The sequence below is a fragment of the Saccopteryx leptura genome, chromosome 4 (assembly GCF_036850995.1).
Source record: "Saccopteryx leptura isolate mSacLep1 chromosome 4, mSacLep1_pri_phased_curated, whole genome shotgun sequence".
Taxonomy (NCBI): domain Eukaryota; kingdom Metazoa; phylum Chordata; class Mammalia; order Chiroptera; family Emballonuridae; genus Saccopteryx; species Saccopteryx leptura.
Genome location: NC_089506.1, coordinates 206,438,580 through 206,459,185, shown reverse-complemented (window position 1 = coordinate 206,459,185; position 20,606 = coordinate 206,438,580). Strand labels below are relative to the sequence as shown.

The following is a 20,606-nucleotide window of genomic DNA, read 5'->3' as shown; positions in this document are numbered from 1 at the left end:
ATGGTAAATACATATACTTAATTTTATTTGTTCAACGAATTCAGACTCACAGTATCTCAGATATGGACAAGGAATGTATTTCTGAGTTTAAAAATAAACCAACACCATGAAAATTCAGCAAAGTGTGAAATGGAACATTAAATGCTTGTCCATGTTAAATCATATTACTTATAACTAGGGTGATATGACCACTAGCGGCCAAGCTTGCTCTCAGCGGCATGGTTAATGGAAGGATGGCCTGAGCTGGAGTCACATGAACTTGGCTCAATTTATAACTCCATAGCAACCTACATGGAGTGTCGTCCATAGACCAGATGCATTAGCATTGCCCGGAAGCTTGTTAAGAGATGCAGAATCTCAGGCTCTCCCTCCCCAGACCTACTGGAATAACATCCCCCGGTGATTCCTGTCCACGGTCCTATATGAGAAGCTCTGCTGTAGCTCACTTAACCTGACTGAGCCTCATTTTCTAGGTCTGAAAAATGGAGATCATAAGATCAACTCCAGAATGTTGTATGAAGTTACTAAAATCATTTGTGACGTACTTGGCACAGAGCTGGACCCCTGAGTGTGAGCTCGGAAACAATCATGTCCTTCCTTTTTCTCAGCATTACGTATTTGCTTCTGAATAATAATACGGTACGATCACTTCTCCTCACTATCCTTTTGCTGGTCTCTGTACATCAGAAGGGCTTTAACCTCTCTGACCTTCCCTTTTTTTGTCTCTTTGAATCTCAGAACCATATTAAAAAATTATAAAATCCATGAGATTGGTGAGATCTCTTGTTCAGCCTCCCCTTTGGAGCCACAAATGCCATTTTTTGGTCCCAGATTGACTCATTATTTATGTTCTCACTCAAGTGTTACCTTTTAGGTACCAGAGAGATATCAGGTACTCAACAGATATTTGCTGGTTGCTGGATGAGATCATGGATGAAGCTCTATGAACTCTGGACCATTCTATTCTTCATCTAAATCTCACTACACTTATTTCCTTTGTGACTTTTTAAGTCCTTTATCTTCCATTTAAGAAAACTGGTTTACCCTGACCTGTGGTGGCACAGTGAATAAAGCGTCAATCTGGAATGCTGAGGTCGCTGGTTTGAAACCCTGGGCTTGCCCGGTCAAGAAACATATGGGAGTTGATGCTTCCTGCTCCTCCCCGCCTTCTCTATCTCCTTCCTCTCTCTAAAATAAATAAATAAAGTCTTCAAAAGAACTGGTTTATCTCATTATTTGCCTTGACTACTTTCTAATCTATGCAAGACACCTAAGAATATGTATGTATGTGTATATATATATATATATATATATATATATATATATATATATATACACACACACACATGTATATATTACTTCTTATATATGAATTATTATAAATATATTAGTATTTTGAGATTAGATATTTTAAATTTAAGTATTACCCATCAACTGGACTATAAATTTCTGGAAGAGAAGAAGAAAAAGACTATGATATTCCCTTCCTGGAACATCAGTGCTTATGAAGGTCTAGTTTTCAGTAAATGTTAGATGCTTATGATCAAAGCTGAAAAGTACCTATGAGTGTTGTTACTGAACTACTGAGAGCAAAGATCCGCATGGCACATACTACTATTTCAGAAAAGACTCAACGAGCATAGGGAGAAGGAAGGTACGGTCTTGTCGAGATCCTGTGTGTCTCTTAAGGCAACCTGGGTAGCCTTTTTCCTAGGGAAATGCCTGGCATACTTCACGTAAGAGGCTCCCCCAATAACCAAACACTCTACTCAAAGGTTATATTTATACAGCTCATTAAGAAAATTTTTTATACTTTTGACACTCATTACATTTGTAATCGTCCACTGAAGCTACTCCATAACAAGAGATAAATACTCCATTCTCGAGGATGAATAATAATTAGGTACTGCTCAGCACCATGCTCTTTACAGGTCTAATTTTAGAGCATAATTAATCCTACTGAAGCAGTATAAGATAAGTGAAATATTTATGCAGCTGTGTTAATTTATGTATTTACTCCTAGAGAGACATTCAGAATTGGACATGGCTTTCCGGGAAGATTATGTTAAGACACCCCCTGGAGCAACGTCATTTTCTCTCTGATGTCTTTGCTTCCAGATGGTCTCCAAAGACAGAGCTGAAGAGACACATTTCCCAACCCTGAGAGTCTGACCAGAAAAGCAATGAGCCAGAACATATTTATAAGAATCTAGACACTCTGCTAGCACAAGGAACATACTTCTTGCCTATCTGAATGCCTTTACTTTTTATTTTTTATTTGCCAAAAAGGACATTTTCTGTTGTTTCCATGATATTAACTTGACCATATTGCCACCTATACAACACTAAATAAGGTGTATTAAATATTAGGGTTGTGGATGGACAGTGATGATGATGAGGAGGAGGTGGAGGAGAAGGAAGATGGTGATGGCGGTGATGATGATGGTGGTGATTATGACAGTAATGACGATGATAATGATGATGATGGTGGTGATGATAGTAATGGTGATGATAATAGCACTGGTGATGATGATGGTCGTGATCGCGTTGGTGGTGATGGTGATGATGACGGTCATGATCATGTTAGTGGAGATGATGGTGATGGCCATGGTGATGATAATGGTAACAGTTACCACTTACTGAACCATTTCTGTTTCCAGGTGCTGTGTCTCTTCACATGCACTGTCTCATCTCATCCTCACACCAACCTTATCAGGTAAACATTTTTATACTCATTCACAGATGAGGCTAAGAACATCACTTCTTTTGCAAAAGTATTTATAAATGGGACAATAACTTTAGTTTAGAGATGTACCAAATTACTCTTTCCGAAAGGGTCTACAAATCTCAAGTGTCTAATTAGCCAACTTTGAAAGATATCTTAGAGAATTAAATATCATGGAAATCTTACATCATTGACCCCCTTTTAGGGTAAGGCTCCTTAAGCAGAAGCTTTACGCCTAACCAGGTAGGGGACTTGCAGACCCGCTGAGCTTTGGTTTTCTCCTCTGTGAAATGGGTATAGGCAATATTTCGTTTCATACATTTGTTGCTAATATTAAGTGAAAGAACACATGTAATATATCCAGTATAATATTTGGCATATCCTGTTCTCTAAATATGTTGCTGTTTCATAACAGATTCTGCATGAGTGACAGCAATGGTGGGTAGGAGTAGAGTTGAATTCATTATGTGACAGCTACCCATCATATTTAAAAGTTTCCTGTCAAACAGAACATATCCCAACACCAACCATTCATTCGTGCATGTATTTATTCATGAAACCCTTCATTGACCAGTTATCTGTTGCATTCAGTATTTTGTGGTGTTTACTCTTATAAACAAGACTCTTATTTGTTGAGTAGTCCACTCCATGCAGGTTTGCTTAAGCAATCACTATGATAGATGGAACAATTAACCCCAATTCTCGACCCGTCCCTGTGTCCTCACTCCTTGTCACAGAACTCCAAAACTCTTCCCATAAAAGGCAGAGCATACCTCCAAGCCCTTGACCTTGGGCTTGGCCATCTGAGTTGCTTTAGGCAGAAGGGTGTTATTAGATGTGAATGCGACAAAGTAGAGACCTGAAGTGTGCATGTGCAGTTAGCTTCTCCTAGGTGGCTGCTGACCTTTCAGCCTGTGACCCGAAGCAAGCACACGTGGAGACCACATAGGTGACCCGTGGGTTTGCAGAGGGCATGGAGTCACCAGAGCCATCACAGCCTGAGGCAGAGCTTCTCCACTCAATCTGCACTCTCAAGAGCAAAGTAAATGCTTATTGCCGGGTGCCTCTAAGGTTTCCTAGCAATAGTTGGCTAACACAGCCACAAAGCACTATTACACAGCAGAGAACATGGCTGGTGATCTGAGGAAGGTACAAACGTCCGATAGGGAATTCAAAGAACCAGATGTTTATATCTGGAAATTAAATATAAAACACACTGAGATTTCTTGGTGGCACTGTGGGCATCTGGGGTTCAATCTGAAAGCAGAAAGAGGAGGAGAAGCTACAAGGAATTATGTACCTGGTTCAAATTCACATCAACCCTGTGCTCTAACCTCTGTGCCCATTTCAATGTATTTGCCAGAGTGGTTGCCAGATTTTCCTTGGCCAGCTCTAGATGGGCATAGCATGTTCTGTAACCATACTGGCTGTAGTCTCCACCAGCTCTTGAACACAGCTTTGACCCTATGTCCCGAGTGTTGAACCCTACTCACACTTACTCAAGTTTTCAGTGCTAACCAGTCACCTCTGCTGAATTTGTTCCTCCTACCTCAGTGCTGGCAAATCAAAGTGAAACCAACCTGCCATCTGAGCCACATCAGGTCTCTGAAAACGATGTCATGGCACAGGCTGTGGTGAGCTCACCAATTGGGAAACAGAAAAGGACAGACAGAGGAAATGCTGCCGGAGCCTGAGTTGACCTAGCTAGCTCAGGGTCTCATGAATGCCATTACCCTTTAGATTGTAATCCCCACGAATGTGGAAACTATTATTATTATTATTTTGCATGACAGAAAAATCAAGGAGTGGACTGTAGTGAAAACCCATGAGATTTCTGCTCTCTATTCCTTTTCTGGATATCGTTTCTCCTCGGTTTGTCCATAGGATAATAACAGGAGCTGTTGTGTTAGTACAACACAACCTCTCCCTTTATTCACTCCTGATGGGTCCAGGAAAGAGTCCTTGACCCATAATGTACCAGGAATCCTTCCTCTGGTATTTAAAATTTAGAATGGAGAGACTAGAGATTGGGGACTTATTGTGGCTGGTCAGGTAATGTCACTGCTCTAGAGTAGAGTTTTTCAACTCCAGGACTAACAGTTGGGTGGATAATTCTGTTTTGAGATATGGCGAGGCTGTTTTGAACATGGTAAAATGTTTGACAGAATCCTTCATCCCTGGCCTCGACCCTCGAGGTGCCAGTGATCAACAGCCTCCAGAGTCATGACAACCAAAAATGTCTCTAGACATAACCAAGTGCACCCTAGGGGACAAAATCCTCCCCCATCTCGAGAACCACTGCTGTAGAGAGCAGACCTATGAATTCTTGCTGCTGAGGCCCCAGGACTGCCCTGGTTGCCAGCTTTTCTCTAAATCTATTTGCTTAACTCTGTCCTAAATTCACTGAGACAGACACTTCTGCATCCTTAAAATAAATTCCTTTAAAAAAATGTAGTTATCTATAATTCGTTTCCATTATAAGCAACCCAAAGAACCATGGTGTCATGTGACAGGCACTCAATAAATACTTTCAGTGTGCAAGTTCATCACGCAAGGACCCGTTGGAAAGCCAATGAAAAGAACAGAAAGTGTAGTGTGAGGGTTCCAAGTCCCCCAAAGTAGGGGTTACCCAAGGTCTTACCATCCCCCACAAACTGGAGCAGGGCCAGGTCTATCTGCCTCTTCCAAGGGGAGCCCTTCTGGAGGGCGATTCCGTAACCAGTGGTGGCAAAGATGTACCCACTCCCGATGGTCACCAGCTTGCAGCCTTCATCCCGCCCTGCCTTGTAATTCAGGACTGCCGCGTCGTAGATGAAAGCATCCAGTTTCCTGCAATGACAAGAAACCAGGGAGTCATGGCAATGGCGGTGTACCATCTCAGGGCCCTGCTGCCAAGGCCTGACCCAGCACCAAACACTTTCTTGCACACCAGAGATGATGACTCACGGCTGCTCCATCCTCTCGTCATAAAAGGATCTATTTTTAATGAGGAGGTAAAAGCCAGAACCTTTTCTTTCCAAGTAACAAGAGGTGGCTAAATAAAGACATGAAGAATCCTTATGCCCGAGTGAGTAAACAGTCAAGTTTGCTGGTTTGTTCACTGCTCCCCTTCGCGCCCCCAACAGCAGAGAGCAGCGGCCTATTTAGAAAGGTCGCATCAGAACAAAATAAACCACTAAGGGGCCGCAGGAACGGCACCAGCAGGCGGGAAGGGGAGAGGGACTACATAAGAATAAGGCTGCTTCCTCCCAAAGAAGCATGTTTGCTGTGCATTCATATTACAAAAAAATCATTACATAATGATTTTTAGAAACCCAAATAACGTAGAAATATTAAGAATACAATTAAAATTAAAATGACCTGTAGTTGCATAACTCATAGGCAACCTCTGTTACCAGACTGGCGAACCACCTTCCACACTTCTTCTGCGTGCACACACACACACAGAGCCACACCCATACAAACACATCTTTAAAATAGGGGCTGCCCACTTTTCTGTAGAGACAAGCTAATAAACAGTCTAGGCTTTGGGGGCCATATGGTCTCTGTTGCAAACACTCAACTCTGCTGCTCTAACATGTTAAGGGCTGAATTATAGCCACCTCCCCCAGATTCACAGGCTGAAGTCCTAACCCCCAACACCTCAGAGTATGACCTTATTTGGAGATAGGGTCATTGCAGAAGTTATCGGTTAAAATGAGGTCTACTTATTTAATACCGGAGTAGGGGGGCCCCTAATCTAATCTGACTGGTGTCCTTACAAAAAGGGGAAATCTGACCACAGACACACAGGCAGAACACCATGCAAGGGTTGGAGTGATGCTGCCACAAGTCGAGCAGCTCTCAGGAGCTGGGGGAGAAGCGGGGACAGATCCTGCCCTGGTGTCTGCAGAGGAAGCGCGACGCTGTCAACACCTTGATCTCGGACCTCCAGGCTCCAGGACCAGGAGACAAACGATCGTGTTTTTTAACCCCCTCCGTTTGCGGCACATTTCACGGCAGCCCTAGGAACTAACACACAGCACGAAAGCAACCACAGGTAACACATAAATGAATGCGCCCGGCTTTGCTCCAGTGAAAGGTGATTTGTAACAACAGGCTGGCCCGGGGGCCATTTCCTGCCGACCCTTGTTTTAACTTCCCCAAATAGGATTATACTATGCAAACTATTGCGCAAGTTGCTTCCTTTTCTCGTTTCACCACCACACATAGTGAACATGTTTCATGTCAACAAACATAACGTGTTGTGGGGATGTGTTTATTTTTATTGAGGTATAACATGAAATAAAGTGCTAGATAAAATTTGACATATGTACACATCCTTGAAATCACCTTGCAGGTCAACGTACAGGATAGTTTGATCACCTCGGAAGTCCTGTATGCCCCTCCCAGTCAGCTCCCCTCCCCCCCAAGGCGAGCACCATGCGACCCCCCAATGGCCTGGCTGTGCCTCATTCATTACCTGGAGCCCTCTTCCCTTCGTGGGTGTGCATATTTGGTTCCAACTCTTAAAGTTATTTCACAAGGCTGGAGTGATCACCCTTGAACATGCGGATGGATACTCAACTCTAAAGTAGGTAGGAAAATTAAGTCCAAGATTACTCAACTTGACTGAAACTTTCTTAATCTCACTGCCTTTCTTTCTTTTAACAAGAAAATGTGAAACAGTGAAGCAAGGCAAAAGAAAAGCGGCAGAGAGAGCGTGTAAAATGCTGCATGCTTTCTCAGACAGATGCTGAAGGACGCCCTATGGGAACAAAACTCTTTGGAAGGTTTATGACTTCGTTCTTCATTTTAAATTGTTGTTCCTATAACGGTTAGAGGTGGAGCGAGACTGCAAGGCTCGTCTCACTCACAGAAAGACTCGGAAGCTTTTCTCTGAGGCTGTAGGATTGGAGATGTGGTTTTAGACTCAGAGAGTATTAAAGGGGGATCAGATCATCCAAGCAGAAGAGGAAGAAAAGTGGGCATTGTCAATGGTGCTGGTGAACCAGATCCGACAAATCAAGGGGAAACGGCTTTTCTGGAAGGCTGGCAAATACTGAGACCATGGAAATATGAAATGGGGAGTTTTAAAAGGTCAATTTGTAGGTGATGCTGTAGGGCAGGGGTCTCAAACTCAACTCAGCATGTGGGCCGCAGAGCAAGATCACAGCCGTTCGGCGGACCGCACTAGGTCTACAAAAGGCAACTGTTACGCAACACTTTTCTCACTGCAGTTGAAAACAAAAAAAAATCAGTACAACAAGCACAAACGTACATGCAGTTTATTCAGTGTCACAAAACGACCAGAAACTGTAGTTCACACCACAACTGCTGTTAACTAAGCTAATATCTAGCTAGGATGCTAGAGAAATGAAAAATACAAGTAGGCCCCTAGGCTTACTTAATTTTATCCAAAATATTTTGAACTTCGTGGATTAGTCTGCAGGCCGCACAAAATTGTTTGGCGGGCTGCATGCGGCCCGCAGGCCGCGAGTTTGAGACCCCTGCTGTAGGGGGTGTGATGGGAGCGGTGGATGAGCAGGTAGAAAAGATCTGAGTTCGAGACCAGATTTGAATGAGGTTACGTCCTCAGGAAGGTCACTTTCCTGTTTCATATGGCTGGTGGTCTGCTGAGGTACTCATCCCTCTATAATTCTGCGCCAATAGTCACCTTCTGTGACTCTTCATAGGGAAGTTGAGACTCTGGATAGCACGTGTTCCCTGCAGATGACACGCTATGGCCAGCATTTGTCCTCTTGAAGAAGTAGGGTGCTTGCAACAGCCACACTTCACAGATCAAAGTTGCCATGGAGATTCCAAGAACCTGGGTTTTATTAAGGCTTTCAAAGCCTCACCCAACTCTCTTCTCCCAATTCCTCAAAAATTAAACATAAACAAACACTTGTATGCACACAGGGGCATTCATATGTGGGTATTTATTGGGTGACACTTCTCCTCATCCCGTTAACCCACTGCCTGCTGATGCGTTTCTGAGATGGAAATCTAAAACCGCACCTGGCAAGCACACGAGATGTGGCCGGCCATGGTTTAAATCATTAAGCACGGATTTGAGCAAATCTTTACCATATGTATTTCATGACAAATCTTTTTTTTCAATTGAAAGAAAAGTTTTCCCATTGTTAAAAAGAAAAAAGAAAAAAATTGCTGACATTTTCAAGAACGGGCTTGGTAGTCAAAGCCGTTGAGCACAGAGTGGAGAGCGGGATGCTGGGAGTAACGTGGTAACATGATTAAAACGTGTGCGCAGTGACTGGCACATAACACATGCTCAAGACACACAGATGCATCCAATCAGATTCAGATTTTACGGTAAAGGCACTTGCAACTTCTACGCATCCTGTGTGACAAATCCAATGCTAACTACTTTACACGTGTTATCCCATGACCTTTATTCCTCCCAACTATGCACAGGTTTGCCGACTGCCGCCCTCTTCCCCGAGAGATGAGGACTGAGTCACGGAGAGGCATAGTCATTCAAGGTCACCACCAGCTTACACGTGTCAGAGCGGCGTTTGGACGCACACAGCCTGAGACCAAAGGCCACCGACTGACCACTATGACTGCGTGATCCACAGCACTAGTGACATAAACTAAGGCAGCTCTGTCTGTTACTTATGAAATTCAGACTGGAGGATACAGCTATAATTCAAGCCCAATGGTTTGCAAAAGGCAGCAAGGCTGAGACCAGAATAGAGTTAAAAGATTTGGTGGGCTGTTCAGCTTCCTGTGTTTCTTCCCCAACAGGTGCGTACCTGTGTAAGGTCTGGGGTTAAACCACAGAAAACGCCTCTGGTTCGTTTGTTCGGGAGGAGTTTGGGTGGAGGTGGAGATCGCGCGTCTTGTTGAAGGGAAAGGTAAGAAAGAGAAAAAGGCCGCCTGAAACTGAAGCCCAAGTTTAGACCAGAAGCACTTGGGGGGGATTGGGGTTCTGATCGCTGGAGACAGTGGTATGTGAGGCTGCCGTGTGGTGATCGGCAGCTCTGGGTTTGGAACATCACAGGGATGAGAGGCTGGCACTGGGAGAAGAGGCCCTCAGAACTCAGAGCAGTCAGCTGGACGCCTGAGGGCTCACAGGTAAGACACCCAGTGTGCTTCTCTGCTCTGCCTCTTCTCCTCCTGCTTTTCAAGAGGAAACCGTCTCTGTCCCCACCTTCCCTGCTCCTGCTGAGGGCACATGGCTAGCACTGGCTAATGCTTCTCTTACTGGGCACAGGGGGCTCAAAAGTCAGGATCAGAGACCCACGATTGGAGACAGAGCTCCTAGCCAGCCCAACTCCACACCACACGGAAGGCTGATCATTTCTCCAAACATCTGTGACAAATGAAATGACACCTCGGTTCCCCAACATGAGGGCTGAAACAGAACCGAAGCCTGAAATGAACACTGTACCAGCTTTGTGACATGCCCCCCTCCCTGCCAGGCATCACAGAGGCTGTGTGGGTGCTGTCACCCTCTCCCTGTCACCGGCAGTCCTCAAAGAAAGCAAATGATTAAAAATGACAGTAATTCAGAATGAGAAGGGGGAAATAAGACCTCCTTTTGGCAAATTTACAAAGAAGCAAAGCAAGGAAGACTGTCACGTGCCCTGTGCTCCTTTAACCTCGCAGCTTCCTGACAGATTTTTTGACAGCTTTGAAGAGATGCTACAGCTTGCTGGAGTGTGTTAATATGGTCCTGCTACGGCAGCCGGTCTCTCTTGTACCTGTGGGATGGCCTGAAAGTTCACTGTAGCCCTGAGGCTGCTGGTCAGCAACTCCGATTCCCCCAACACAGAGGAAGACCACGGCCCCCTTGAGAAAGGAAACGTGCATTGTCAAGTGGCTTGACATTTTCTAATCAAAAGTTTCCGGTTTTCGCTTTTCATCTCCTTACGCATGTTTTCAGATGCTCTCTGAGGGGGGGGTCTCAGCATACTTAAGGGCTAATTATATAGTTAAAGTTAATTATTCATTCATTAACATTCAAGAAGCCTTTAACAAGACATTGAGTTGTTCTGATGAATTAATGAAACCTTCGTGTGTGTGTGTGTGTGTGTGTGTGTGTGTGTGTGTGTGTGTGTGTGTGTGTGTGTTGGAAGTCTAGTCTCAAGTGTTACTGAAAATTAAACATCTCTTTGATGGTGACTGAGGTACTTTTTAGGTTACATCAGAAATTTGTTATGAAGAAGAACACATCACCTAGCAATTTAGGCCAGGCAGCATGTCTGGCAACTGTGGAGCAGTGGATGGGTTTCTGCCCGCTCAGTGAACAAGGCCCAGATCTCGGACCTCTGGGAGCCTTGGATTTCTCATCTGTAAGATGGGGACACACCAGCTCTCTCACAGGGCTGGCTGCTGGATAGAAGAAAATGCAAGTGAAGATGTTCTGTAAATTGCAGATCCTGGGTCCAACGCAGGAGGCGGTGGAGACTGCTGTGGCAGGGATGATATTATCGGGCCAGGAAGCGGTGGTGATGCAGCCATCCTCAAGCACCCAGATGCGGGGGTATTCGTGGGCGAAGGGCATCCGTGGGCCCAAGCAGTGGTACCACGGAGGCATGACAACCTCTGAAAGTGCCTAGTTAGGCAAGAGACACTCAACATCCACAGCAGCTCTCTCTGCCATCAGCCAAGGGTAGTCTGAAACTGGCTTCAGGAAAGTGGCTTAGAATCACATTTTGACTCTCAATCTGTGAATGCAAAGTTTAGTGCATTTTCAATGCGGAAGCATTTTTCAGAACAAACTCCATTAAACTAATTTAATCCCTAGATTGATGTCTTGCACAGTGTAGTTAAATTGTTTCCATTTTTTTGGAAACTATTTTCACTGCAGTCAGTTCTTGGGTGTTTAAATTTTATAAGGCTTTCATTCATTGATCAGAATTCGAATCATAACAAATTTTACTGATTCATAACTTCTGCTACTGTGACTTTTCTTTTGTAGTGATTATTTCCATCAAATCCAATGCTCCTGGGTCAAAACTGTGCAGAGATCTAAAATTAGCCAAGAAGGTTTGAGTCATCTATGGATTTTTAGTCAATAACAAATTTCACCCTGTGTGCTTTTAGCTGCTGTGAGTTTAATTTGTGTTAATTATTTCTACCAGTAACAGTCAACTGTGAATTGAGGGGAAAAAGACTGATGGCTAGTATTTATATTTTAACTGAGAATATTCTGAACAATTTTGTAAGACGGAGGCCGAGAGCGAAGCAGAGACAGAGGGAGAAATCAGGGAAGAGAAAGTAAGAGGGAATGCTACAGATGGACGTAGGCACCAAGGAAAACAAAGGCAGTTCAGAGAAAGAGAGAGACGGGGTGTGCCAGGGCTGCCTCAGCGGGCAGTGAGTACGGGTCTGCGCCTGCGGTGAGGGTCTGAAGCCCACACCCGGAGATCAAGCCAGGCAAAGCAGCTTGGTTATGGAGGCGACAGCTTCTCAGAGTCCTGGAGAAGGTGTCGTCTGGGAGTCATATGGCTCAGAAAACCTGGGAATGGGCCAATTATATGTAGGAAGCTCAGAGCATTGATGAAATCTACAAATACGACAAGAAACAGCAGCCAGACATCCCGGCCGTGAAGCCCTGGGCTAAGGATCACCGTTGCTTTCAGGACTGCAACATCTCAGCATTGGCCCTGCAGAAAATGGTGATGCGTGCCAGATCACGGGGCAAGCTGGAGGTGACAGGCCCGGTGCTGGAAAAGGCGGCTGGAGAAACAATGATCATTGCAAACAATGCTACTTTGCCTGTAGAAGGCACTGAAACCCAAGGATAAGGCTCAGGCTGCTGCGCACGCACACATGGCTGCACACAGAGAACGCCAAACAGGTTGGCTGCCTTGAAAATGCAATTGGCTGGTATCCTAGCCACACTGGCTATGGCTGCTGGCTTTCTGAGTTTGATGGTAGCACTCAGATGCTCAATCAGAGTTCCAGGAGCCATCGATAGGTAGCCGTAGTGATTGACCCAACAAGAACAATATCTTCAGGGGAAATAAATCTTGAAGCCCGTAGGACAGGGGTCCCCAAACTACGGCCAGCGGGCTGCATGCGGCCCCCTGAGGCCATTTATCTGGCCCCGCCGCACTTTCGGAAGGGGCACCTCTTACATTGGTGGTCAGTGAGAGGAGCATAGTTCCCATTGAAATACTGGTCAGTTTGTTGATTTAAATTTACTTGTTCTTTATTTTAAATATTGTATTTGTTCCTGTTTTGTTTTTTTTACTTTTAAATAAGATATGTGCAGTGTGCATAGGGATTTGTTCATAGTTTGTTTTTATAGTCCGGCTCTCCAACGGTCTGAGCGACAGTGAATGGGCCCCCTATGTAAAAAGTTTGGGGACCCCTGCCGTAGGACATGCCCAAAGGACTACAAATCTCCCAATGAAGGACCTCCCGAGTACCAGACTATCCCACCGAATAAAATAGGAAACTTTTGGTGTATACTGCAAACAGTATTTGTTATGCCTTAGAAGTCTCCCATTTCAAGTCCTCTTTAAATCACAAATTGCTTGAGCTTTTGTGGCATAAATGCGGGGTGAGTACACTGAGCTCCTCTGGCTTGCTTACTAATGCAGACTATACCACCGGCCAGGTACTTGATTTGTCTGAAAAATTAGAACAGTCAGAACCCAGCTGGAATGAGGAAATTTCATGTCGGGTTTAGAAACACACGACTAAAATTCAGAAGACCAAGTTGCCAAAGCTATGCAGGACAGCTGTGGAAGTACCATAGAAGCTACCCATGGAATGGTGCCGCAGGTTATTAAGGATAAACTGTTTAAGCAAATTCACATCTCTTAAATAATCACTAAGTACTTCTTTTGCCTGAAAGCCAGTATGAGAAAAATACTTAAGAAACCCTTTAAAACCAGTTATCAAAAATCTGATTAGGCCCTGGCAGGTTGGTTCAGTGGTAGAGCATCAGCCCGGCGTGTGGAAGTCCCGGGTTCGATTCCCAGCCAGGGCACACAGGAGAAGCACCCATCTACTTCTCCACCCCTCCCCTTCTCCTTTCTCTCTGTTTCTCTCTTCCCCTCCTGCAGCCAAGGCTCCATTGGAACAAAGTTGGGCCGGGCACTGAGGATGGCTCCATGGCCTCTGCCTCAGGTGCTAGAATGGCTCCGATTGCAATGGAGCAACAGCAACACCCCAGATGGGCAGAGCATTGTCCCCTAGTGGGCATGCTGGGTGAATCCTGGTCAGGCACCTGTGGGAGTCTGTTTCTCTGCCTCCCTGCTTCTCACTTCAGAAAACACACACACACATACACACACACACACACACACACATACCTGATTAGAAGTATAATATTATGTACCCATGTCCCAGGAGTTGATAGATCATGTAATACAATCTTTTAACTTTTCAGATGAGGAAACTGAGGCTCAGTGATCCGTCCCCAAGGCATCCCACAATCAGTGATTCCAGACCAGTCTACTACTCGTGAAAGCAACGTGCCTTTGGGCATCACTGCAGGGCTTCCCAGATCCAAGGGTAAGTCCTCAGGTGGGATGTGGGGTCAGAGGAGCAATACACAGGCTGGTGGGCAAGTCTGTGTGCCCCTCCTCATCTGACCAGAAGGAAAACGATCTCTTCCACATGGCTGTACTCTGGTTGAAGGAATTTGCTATCAATTTGCTGTAAATTTGCTCAGTGAATTAAAGAGCACTATACAGATGCTATTCTTTCCTCACCCTACAACTCAGGTTCTGCCATAGGAAGAGTATTGATTCCTGCTGGAATGTAACTATTTTATAATAAGAGTGCCTTAGAGTATACTCCTCAAGGGCTGGGATCAGAGCTGACCTAGGTGCATAGTATATAATAAAGAATGCTCAAAATTGTTTTCTTTGTTCAGACTTTTCCAGAATATTTACTATGAGCCAAACACTATGCTCTTTGCCTACATATTGATTGCATTTAATCCATACAATGAACTCCTTCATGGAGGAACCAAAATTAGCATCATTTCATAAAAGGGAAAACTGAGGTTTAGGAGGTTAATTAACTCGTCCAAGTTCCCACAGCTGGACGTTAGCAGAGAGGGACTCCGAATCCAGGATGCTTAGCTTTTAAGCATGCCATTATACTGGTAGTGAGAAATGATGCTAACGAACGTGTCACACACAAGCACAAGACAGGGAATCTCAATACCAGAAAACATGAAATGAAAGAGATAATGGGAAAAGAGTTGATATTTGATAAAAATCCGTAGTACGTGTCGTATACAGTGCCAGCTACTTTGCCTAAAATCAATTCATTCCATTCTCAAAGAAATCCCAGAAGGCAGGCTCAGAGAGGTTATTTAACTTGCTAAAGGTCACGCAGCTGGTATTTATCAGAGGCAGCATAGGAAGTTAGGTATTTCTCACTCTGAAGTCCACGTTCTGCACCAGGAGGCCACTCAGAACGTAAGTCCATCAAATGATCAATTAGCTGAGTAAGACGAAAGTTTTCAAGACAGTATAAATACTTGACCCAGAAATTCTACTTCTTGTGATTATGCCCAGAGATCACAAAGGACTGCTGGAGATTTGTAACACAGCCACTGACTGATACCCCCGGAAGGAAAAGGTTAAATCAGTTGTGAAGTATGCACACCATGGCATTGCTTCCAGCAGCCGAAGAGAATGGAGGCTACCATACCTACAGATATGCAAGGCTCTTCAGAACATATGATTAATCAAAAACCAAACTGTCACATATTGCACAGTTTGATAGCACCCCACAGAATAAAATGTCATAATTATGTGTAGACATAGAAATATATGCAAATGCCTAACAAAGGTCTAGGAGCAGTGGCATGAAATCAGACAGACAGCAGGACCCCCCTGGCGGTGGGGGTGGTTGGGGACTGGACCATGGTCAAGGAGATGCTTCCTATTGCCATTTTTAATATTTTTAATGAGAATATATATATATATATATATTTATTTATTTATTTTTATTTTTCTGAAGCTGGAAACGGGGAGAGACAGTCAGACAGACTCCCGCATGCGCCCGACCGGGATCCACCCGGCACGCCCACCAGGGGGTGATGCTCTGCCCCTCTGGGGCGTCACTCTGTGGTGACCAGAGCCACTCTAGTGCCTGAGGCAGAGGCCAAGGAGCCATCCTCAGCACCCGGGCCATCTTTGTTCCAATGGAGCCTTGGCTGCAGGAGGGGAAGAGAGAGACAGAGAGGAAGGAGGGGGTGGGGGTGGAGAAGCAAATGGGCACTTCTCCTATGTGCCCTGGCCGGGAATCGAACCCGGGTCCCCCGCACGCCAGGCCAACGCTCTACCTCTGAGCCAACCAGCCAGGGCTAATGAGAATATATTTTTAATGAGAAGCAATACAGCAGAGTGGTGAAGGGCACAGATGCTAGAGCCAGTTCAAATCCCAGGTCTGAAGCTGATAGGCCGAGTGACTTAACCTGCCAGCATGGGTTTCTCTGTGCACACAATGGAGAAATGGGGCATCTTAACCTCGGGGGGCCGCTGTGAAAACTGAATGAAGAATTATAGGCGAAGTGCTTATAACAGTGCCTGGCAGAGAATGAGGACCATCAAACAACTGAGATGAAGAGGTTGAGATGGAGAAGGGACAGATAAGCAGTCAATATAATGACCCATCTCTTGATGGTGGGGGTTCACGCATAAGAGCCCACATTACATGGGTGTGCACTGAGTCCTGGTAGGCATGGCAACACTCCCCACAGCACCACTCAGTGGAGCCCCGAGCAGTGAGGACTCGCACCCCACAACGCCCCGCCACCCCGGACACCAGAAGAGAGCCTTCTCGGCCTCTGCTGAGGTGGGCCACCTGTCAGAAGGTGGTGTGGGGACAACCACACTGTAACCCAGGTGACGGCTGTGGGTTGAGGAGTCCCCCACCAAATTCACACCCACCTAAAAACTCTGAGTGTGACCTTATTGAGATACTGGGTCTTCACAGATGTGATTAGTTAAGGAAGGATCTCGAATGAAATCATCCTGGATTTAGGAGGACTCTAAATCCAATCACATAGAGGATTCTTTTTATAAGAAGAGACCCCCTCCCCCAGGGGAGAAGGCAGACAGAGACAAAAGCAGAGACTGAGTGATGCGGCCACAAGCCCAGGAACTCCTGGACCAGGAAAGGAAAGGTCCTCCCACAGAGCCTTCAAAGGGAGTGTGGCCAGTGACACCTTGAGTTTGGGCTTCTGCTGTCCAGGACTGAGAGAGAATAAACTTCTATTGCTTTTAACCCCGAAGTTCATGGTAATTTGCTACAGCACCCCAGGAAACAACTGTGGGGGGAAGGATAACCTGAAGGGGTACCGAGTGTCACTGTCACTCTCCCACCTGCATTTCTCTCCATGGAAGGACACCGGAGTTGCCAGGGCAGGCGCACCTGTTCAGGGGTGGCCTGAGCAATCACCAGGGGCTGTAACCAGTGTCTCCCTATATGCGGACTGAGCCAGCCCAGCCTCAGGGAAACTCGCTCCTCCCCCTGCTGCTAGATCAAGACGTTGAAAGAGAACACAGGCTGGTGTTTTAACGCCTTGACTATCTGAGCACCTGGGTCAGTGGGAACCTGTTTACAGTGTTCACAGTGGAGAAAAAAAAGCGCAGTACTGAGATTTTTTTCAAATCTGAGCTGCTGGTGGGCAAAAGCATCCACTTCCCCGATCCTGGTTCTGCTATCTCTTGACGAAGGGGTCCCAGTCCTTCACAAAACAGTTCGCTCGTCAGCACCTTCATGGGCAGAAAGAGATGTCGGGTCGAGTTTGAGTGCTGGCTCTGCCACTGGCTTGTGCTTTGGACGAGTTGTTCCTGCTCCCTGACCCCCAGTTTCCTGTCCTGGGAAATGGAGAGAATGGCTATCTGACAGGGTTGAGTCAGGACGAAATGAGATTATGAAATGTTCAGCGATCAATAAGAAGAGGTGACCCCTAGGGAGATGGAGCCTCCTGGGGGCCCCTTCTTCTTCAGTCTCCCCAGGTAAAACTTCTCAACCAGGTGTACCACAGTATGAGGAATACAACCTTCTTCTGGTTAATTTCCCCGTGAGTTCATTTCTCTTCTCCATTGCAATGGAAGGAGAATTATTGCATCTTTTTAAAAAAATATATTTATCGATTTTTAGAGAGGGGGGGGAGAGAGAGAAAGAAGCGAGAAGCATCAACTCACAGTAGTTGCTACTATAAGTTTTGGGTTGCTACTACAAGTTCAGGGTTTTGAACCAGTGACCTCAGAGTTCCAGGTCAACACTTTATCCACTGTGCCACCACAGGTCAGGCATATTGTCTCTTTTTAAAGCAGTTTAAGGGCTTCAAAGAAAAATAAAGAGACATTTTAGAGTATGAACAAACTCGGTTCTAGGTTTTTTATAATAACAGCCAATTAGAAATAGGCTAACTGCAATGTTAGGGGAACATTCCCATTTATTTAAAGACAGGACTCCAAACATGGGCTCTGGAGCAAGCAGTGTGACCGCAGACAGGCTATGGAATCTCTCTATGCCTATTGCCTCCTTTGTTAATGGGCATCATGATAGTTACGGTCTCATGTGGTTGTTATGAGGTTTAAATAAGGTATGTGGGCAAAGCATTCAGAACAAACAGTACCTAGCACATAGGTAAGCTCGCAATAAATGTTATCTGTTAGTAAGAAATACCTTGCCTAGTTCCCAAAACAACTCAGATAGCTTATTCAAATTGCAGTAGAATAAGGTTTCAACATACAGATAAAGCAATTCAAGTTCAGTGAAATCAGAGATAGAAAAGTAGCAAAGGGTATAGGGAAAATCAGGAAGCAGGTATTCAGGACATAAGCGCTTCGCGGCTGCTAGCAGAGGATCAAAAATTAGGCTCTGAATTATGTAGCAGCCTAAGCAAAAGGAAAACTAAGTCGTTTCAGGAATTGTGTTGTCCACGAGATAAAAGCATGCCGTCTAGTGAAGAGAAACAATGCTGTTCACAGCACAGAAGTGTGAGAAATAAGGTAGGATGACATTCTCAAAAACTGGTCTACAATACCGGTATCAGCAAACTGGCAGAAAAGAACTCATCCCCTGTAGGGGGATGCCAGGCGAGGGACAATGACAATGCAGAGCAGTAAAAGTTCAATTGTAAATTCAAAGTAAAAGTTCATATTCCTCTCACTCAGTGAAATATCAATCACCTGGTTATTAAATATGAAAACTGTCCAACAGGATGCTATAGATTTCACTGAGAAAAGCAAAGCCCGGACTTACAGGCGTACTGATTCAATGTATGTAAATACGTGAACACATACCCAAAGGAAATGTGGAAATGAAGAATTATGTTCAGCAGAAACATTTTTCCTGATTATTAGAAGTAATACATTTGCTGCAGAAAATTTAAGTATAGAAGGATATGAGAAAGACCATAACCCTAATCGTTCAGCAAGATCTCTGTTCACATTTTGATGTATTTCATTTGAGTTTCCTTTCTTCCCTCTCTTTCCTTCCCTCTCTATCTCCAGGTTTACAGAATTGGGACCCCACCTTATTTAATCCCCACTTGTTTTTTCTATTGTTAATGCTTTATGGTTGTCCTTGAAATTCTGTTACTACAGTTTTAATAGGGTTTAACAAGAAATAATTCCAAGTACATAAAAAGGATGTCTGATTTTTTTGAGCTTTTATTAAGGAAAAAAGTCCTAAAACTATGATGTGGGAGCAATTATTTTTGAGCTTTCTTTGCAGTGTGGGGGTGGCTCTCCAAAACCAGGTCATTGTCGATCCAATTTTCTCTGGAGATGATGCTACCTCATTTAGGAGAACAGCTCACTGAACTCTGATGTCCGCGCCTGCCTTCGAATTCAGCAGCTGAAAATGAACCCTCCAAGTCTGATTCTCTTTACTAATACAGCTCATAAAACCTGCTCGAATGGCATCTTGAAAGAACTTGCACTGCGTAGCGACTAAACTTCAATGAGGATCTCTCTACCTACCTGGTCTACCTATGCCTTGGAAATTTCTACATCCCTGGATCTGTTTCTTTCTTTCTTTCTTTTTTTAATGAAAGAGAGAGAGACAGACAGATAGACAGACAGGGACAGATAGAAAGGGAGAGATGAGAAGCATCAACTCGTAGTTGTAGCACCTTAGTTATTCACTGATTGCTTTCTCATATGTACCTTGACCGGGGGGCTACAGCTGAGACAATGACTCCTTGCTCAAGCCAGTGACCTTAGGCTCAAGCCAGTGACTATGGGATTATGTCTATGACCTGATGCTCAAGCCCGTGACCACATACTCAAGCTCAAGCTGGTGAGCCTGCACTCAGGCCGGATGAACCCACATTCAAGCTGGTAACCTCGGGGTTTCGAACTTTAGCCCCTCAGCATACAGGCCTATGCTCTATCCACTGCTCCCACCACCTGGTCAGGCTGGATCTGTTTCTTTTGAGGATGGAAATGAGGATGCTGTGATCTTGTCAACTCTCAGATCATCAATCAATAAATGTATATGATGTAGTATATGCATATTGTATACAATATTAAGTACGCACATATATGATTATATCAAATAGATATCCTCAGTTTCCAATTCTCCCTAAACTCTAATCTTACTTATCCAACTGCCCATAGGGCAGCTTGCCTCCTCACCAGGCAAGCCTCACTCCCCCACGCAGTAATGCTACAGTGTAGTCACTCAGTTACATAGCCTGTTGGGTAATGAACTAACCTTGTGGAACCTCATCTATAAGAGGAAATAGCAACGATACTCAACTCACAGGAGCGTCGTGAAGATTAAATGAGATTATGTTTATGAAGCGCTCAAGGCTTCCTGTCACAAATTGTTCGGTTTCAATAAATGCCAAGATGATATGGAAATATGATGATGCTGTCCCAAAGGCACTTCCAACATAACACGCTCAAACCTCAACTCTTGCTCCCCTATGCCT

At 44.8% G+C, this 20,606-nt stretch overlaps 1 protein-coding gene across 1 annotated transcript in view; it reads right to left on the bottom strand.

The window, feature by feature from the left end:
• The window catches only part of GRIN2A (glutamate ionotropic receptor NMDA type subunit 2A), a 402,144-nt gene that overhangs the window by 29,909 nt on the left and 351,629 nt on the right, over positions 1 to 20,606 (bottom strand). Inside the window, exon 12 of the mRNA XM_066382631.1 lies at positions 5,367 to 5,554. Coding sequence (XP_066238728.1) covers positions 5,367 to 5,554 — 188 coding nt within the window. The remainder of the gene's footprint in view (positions 1 to 5,366; positions 5,555 to 20,606) is intronic.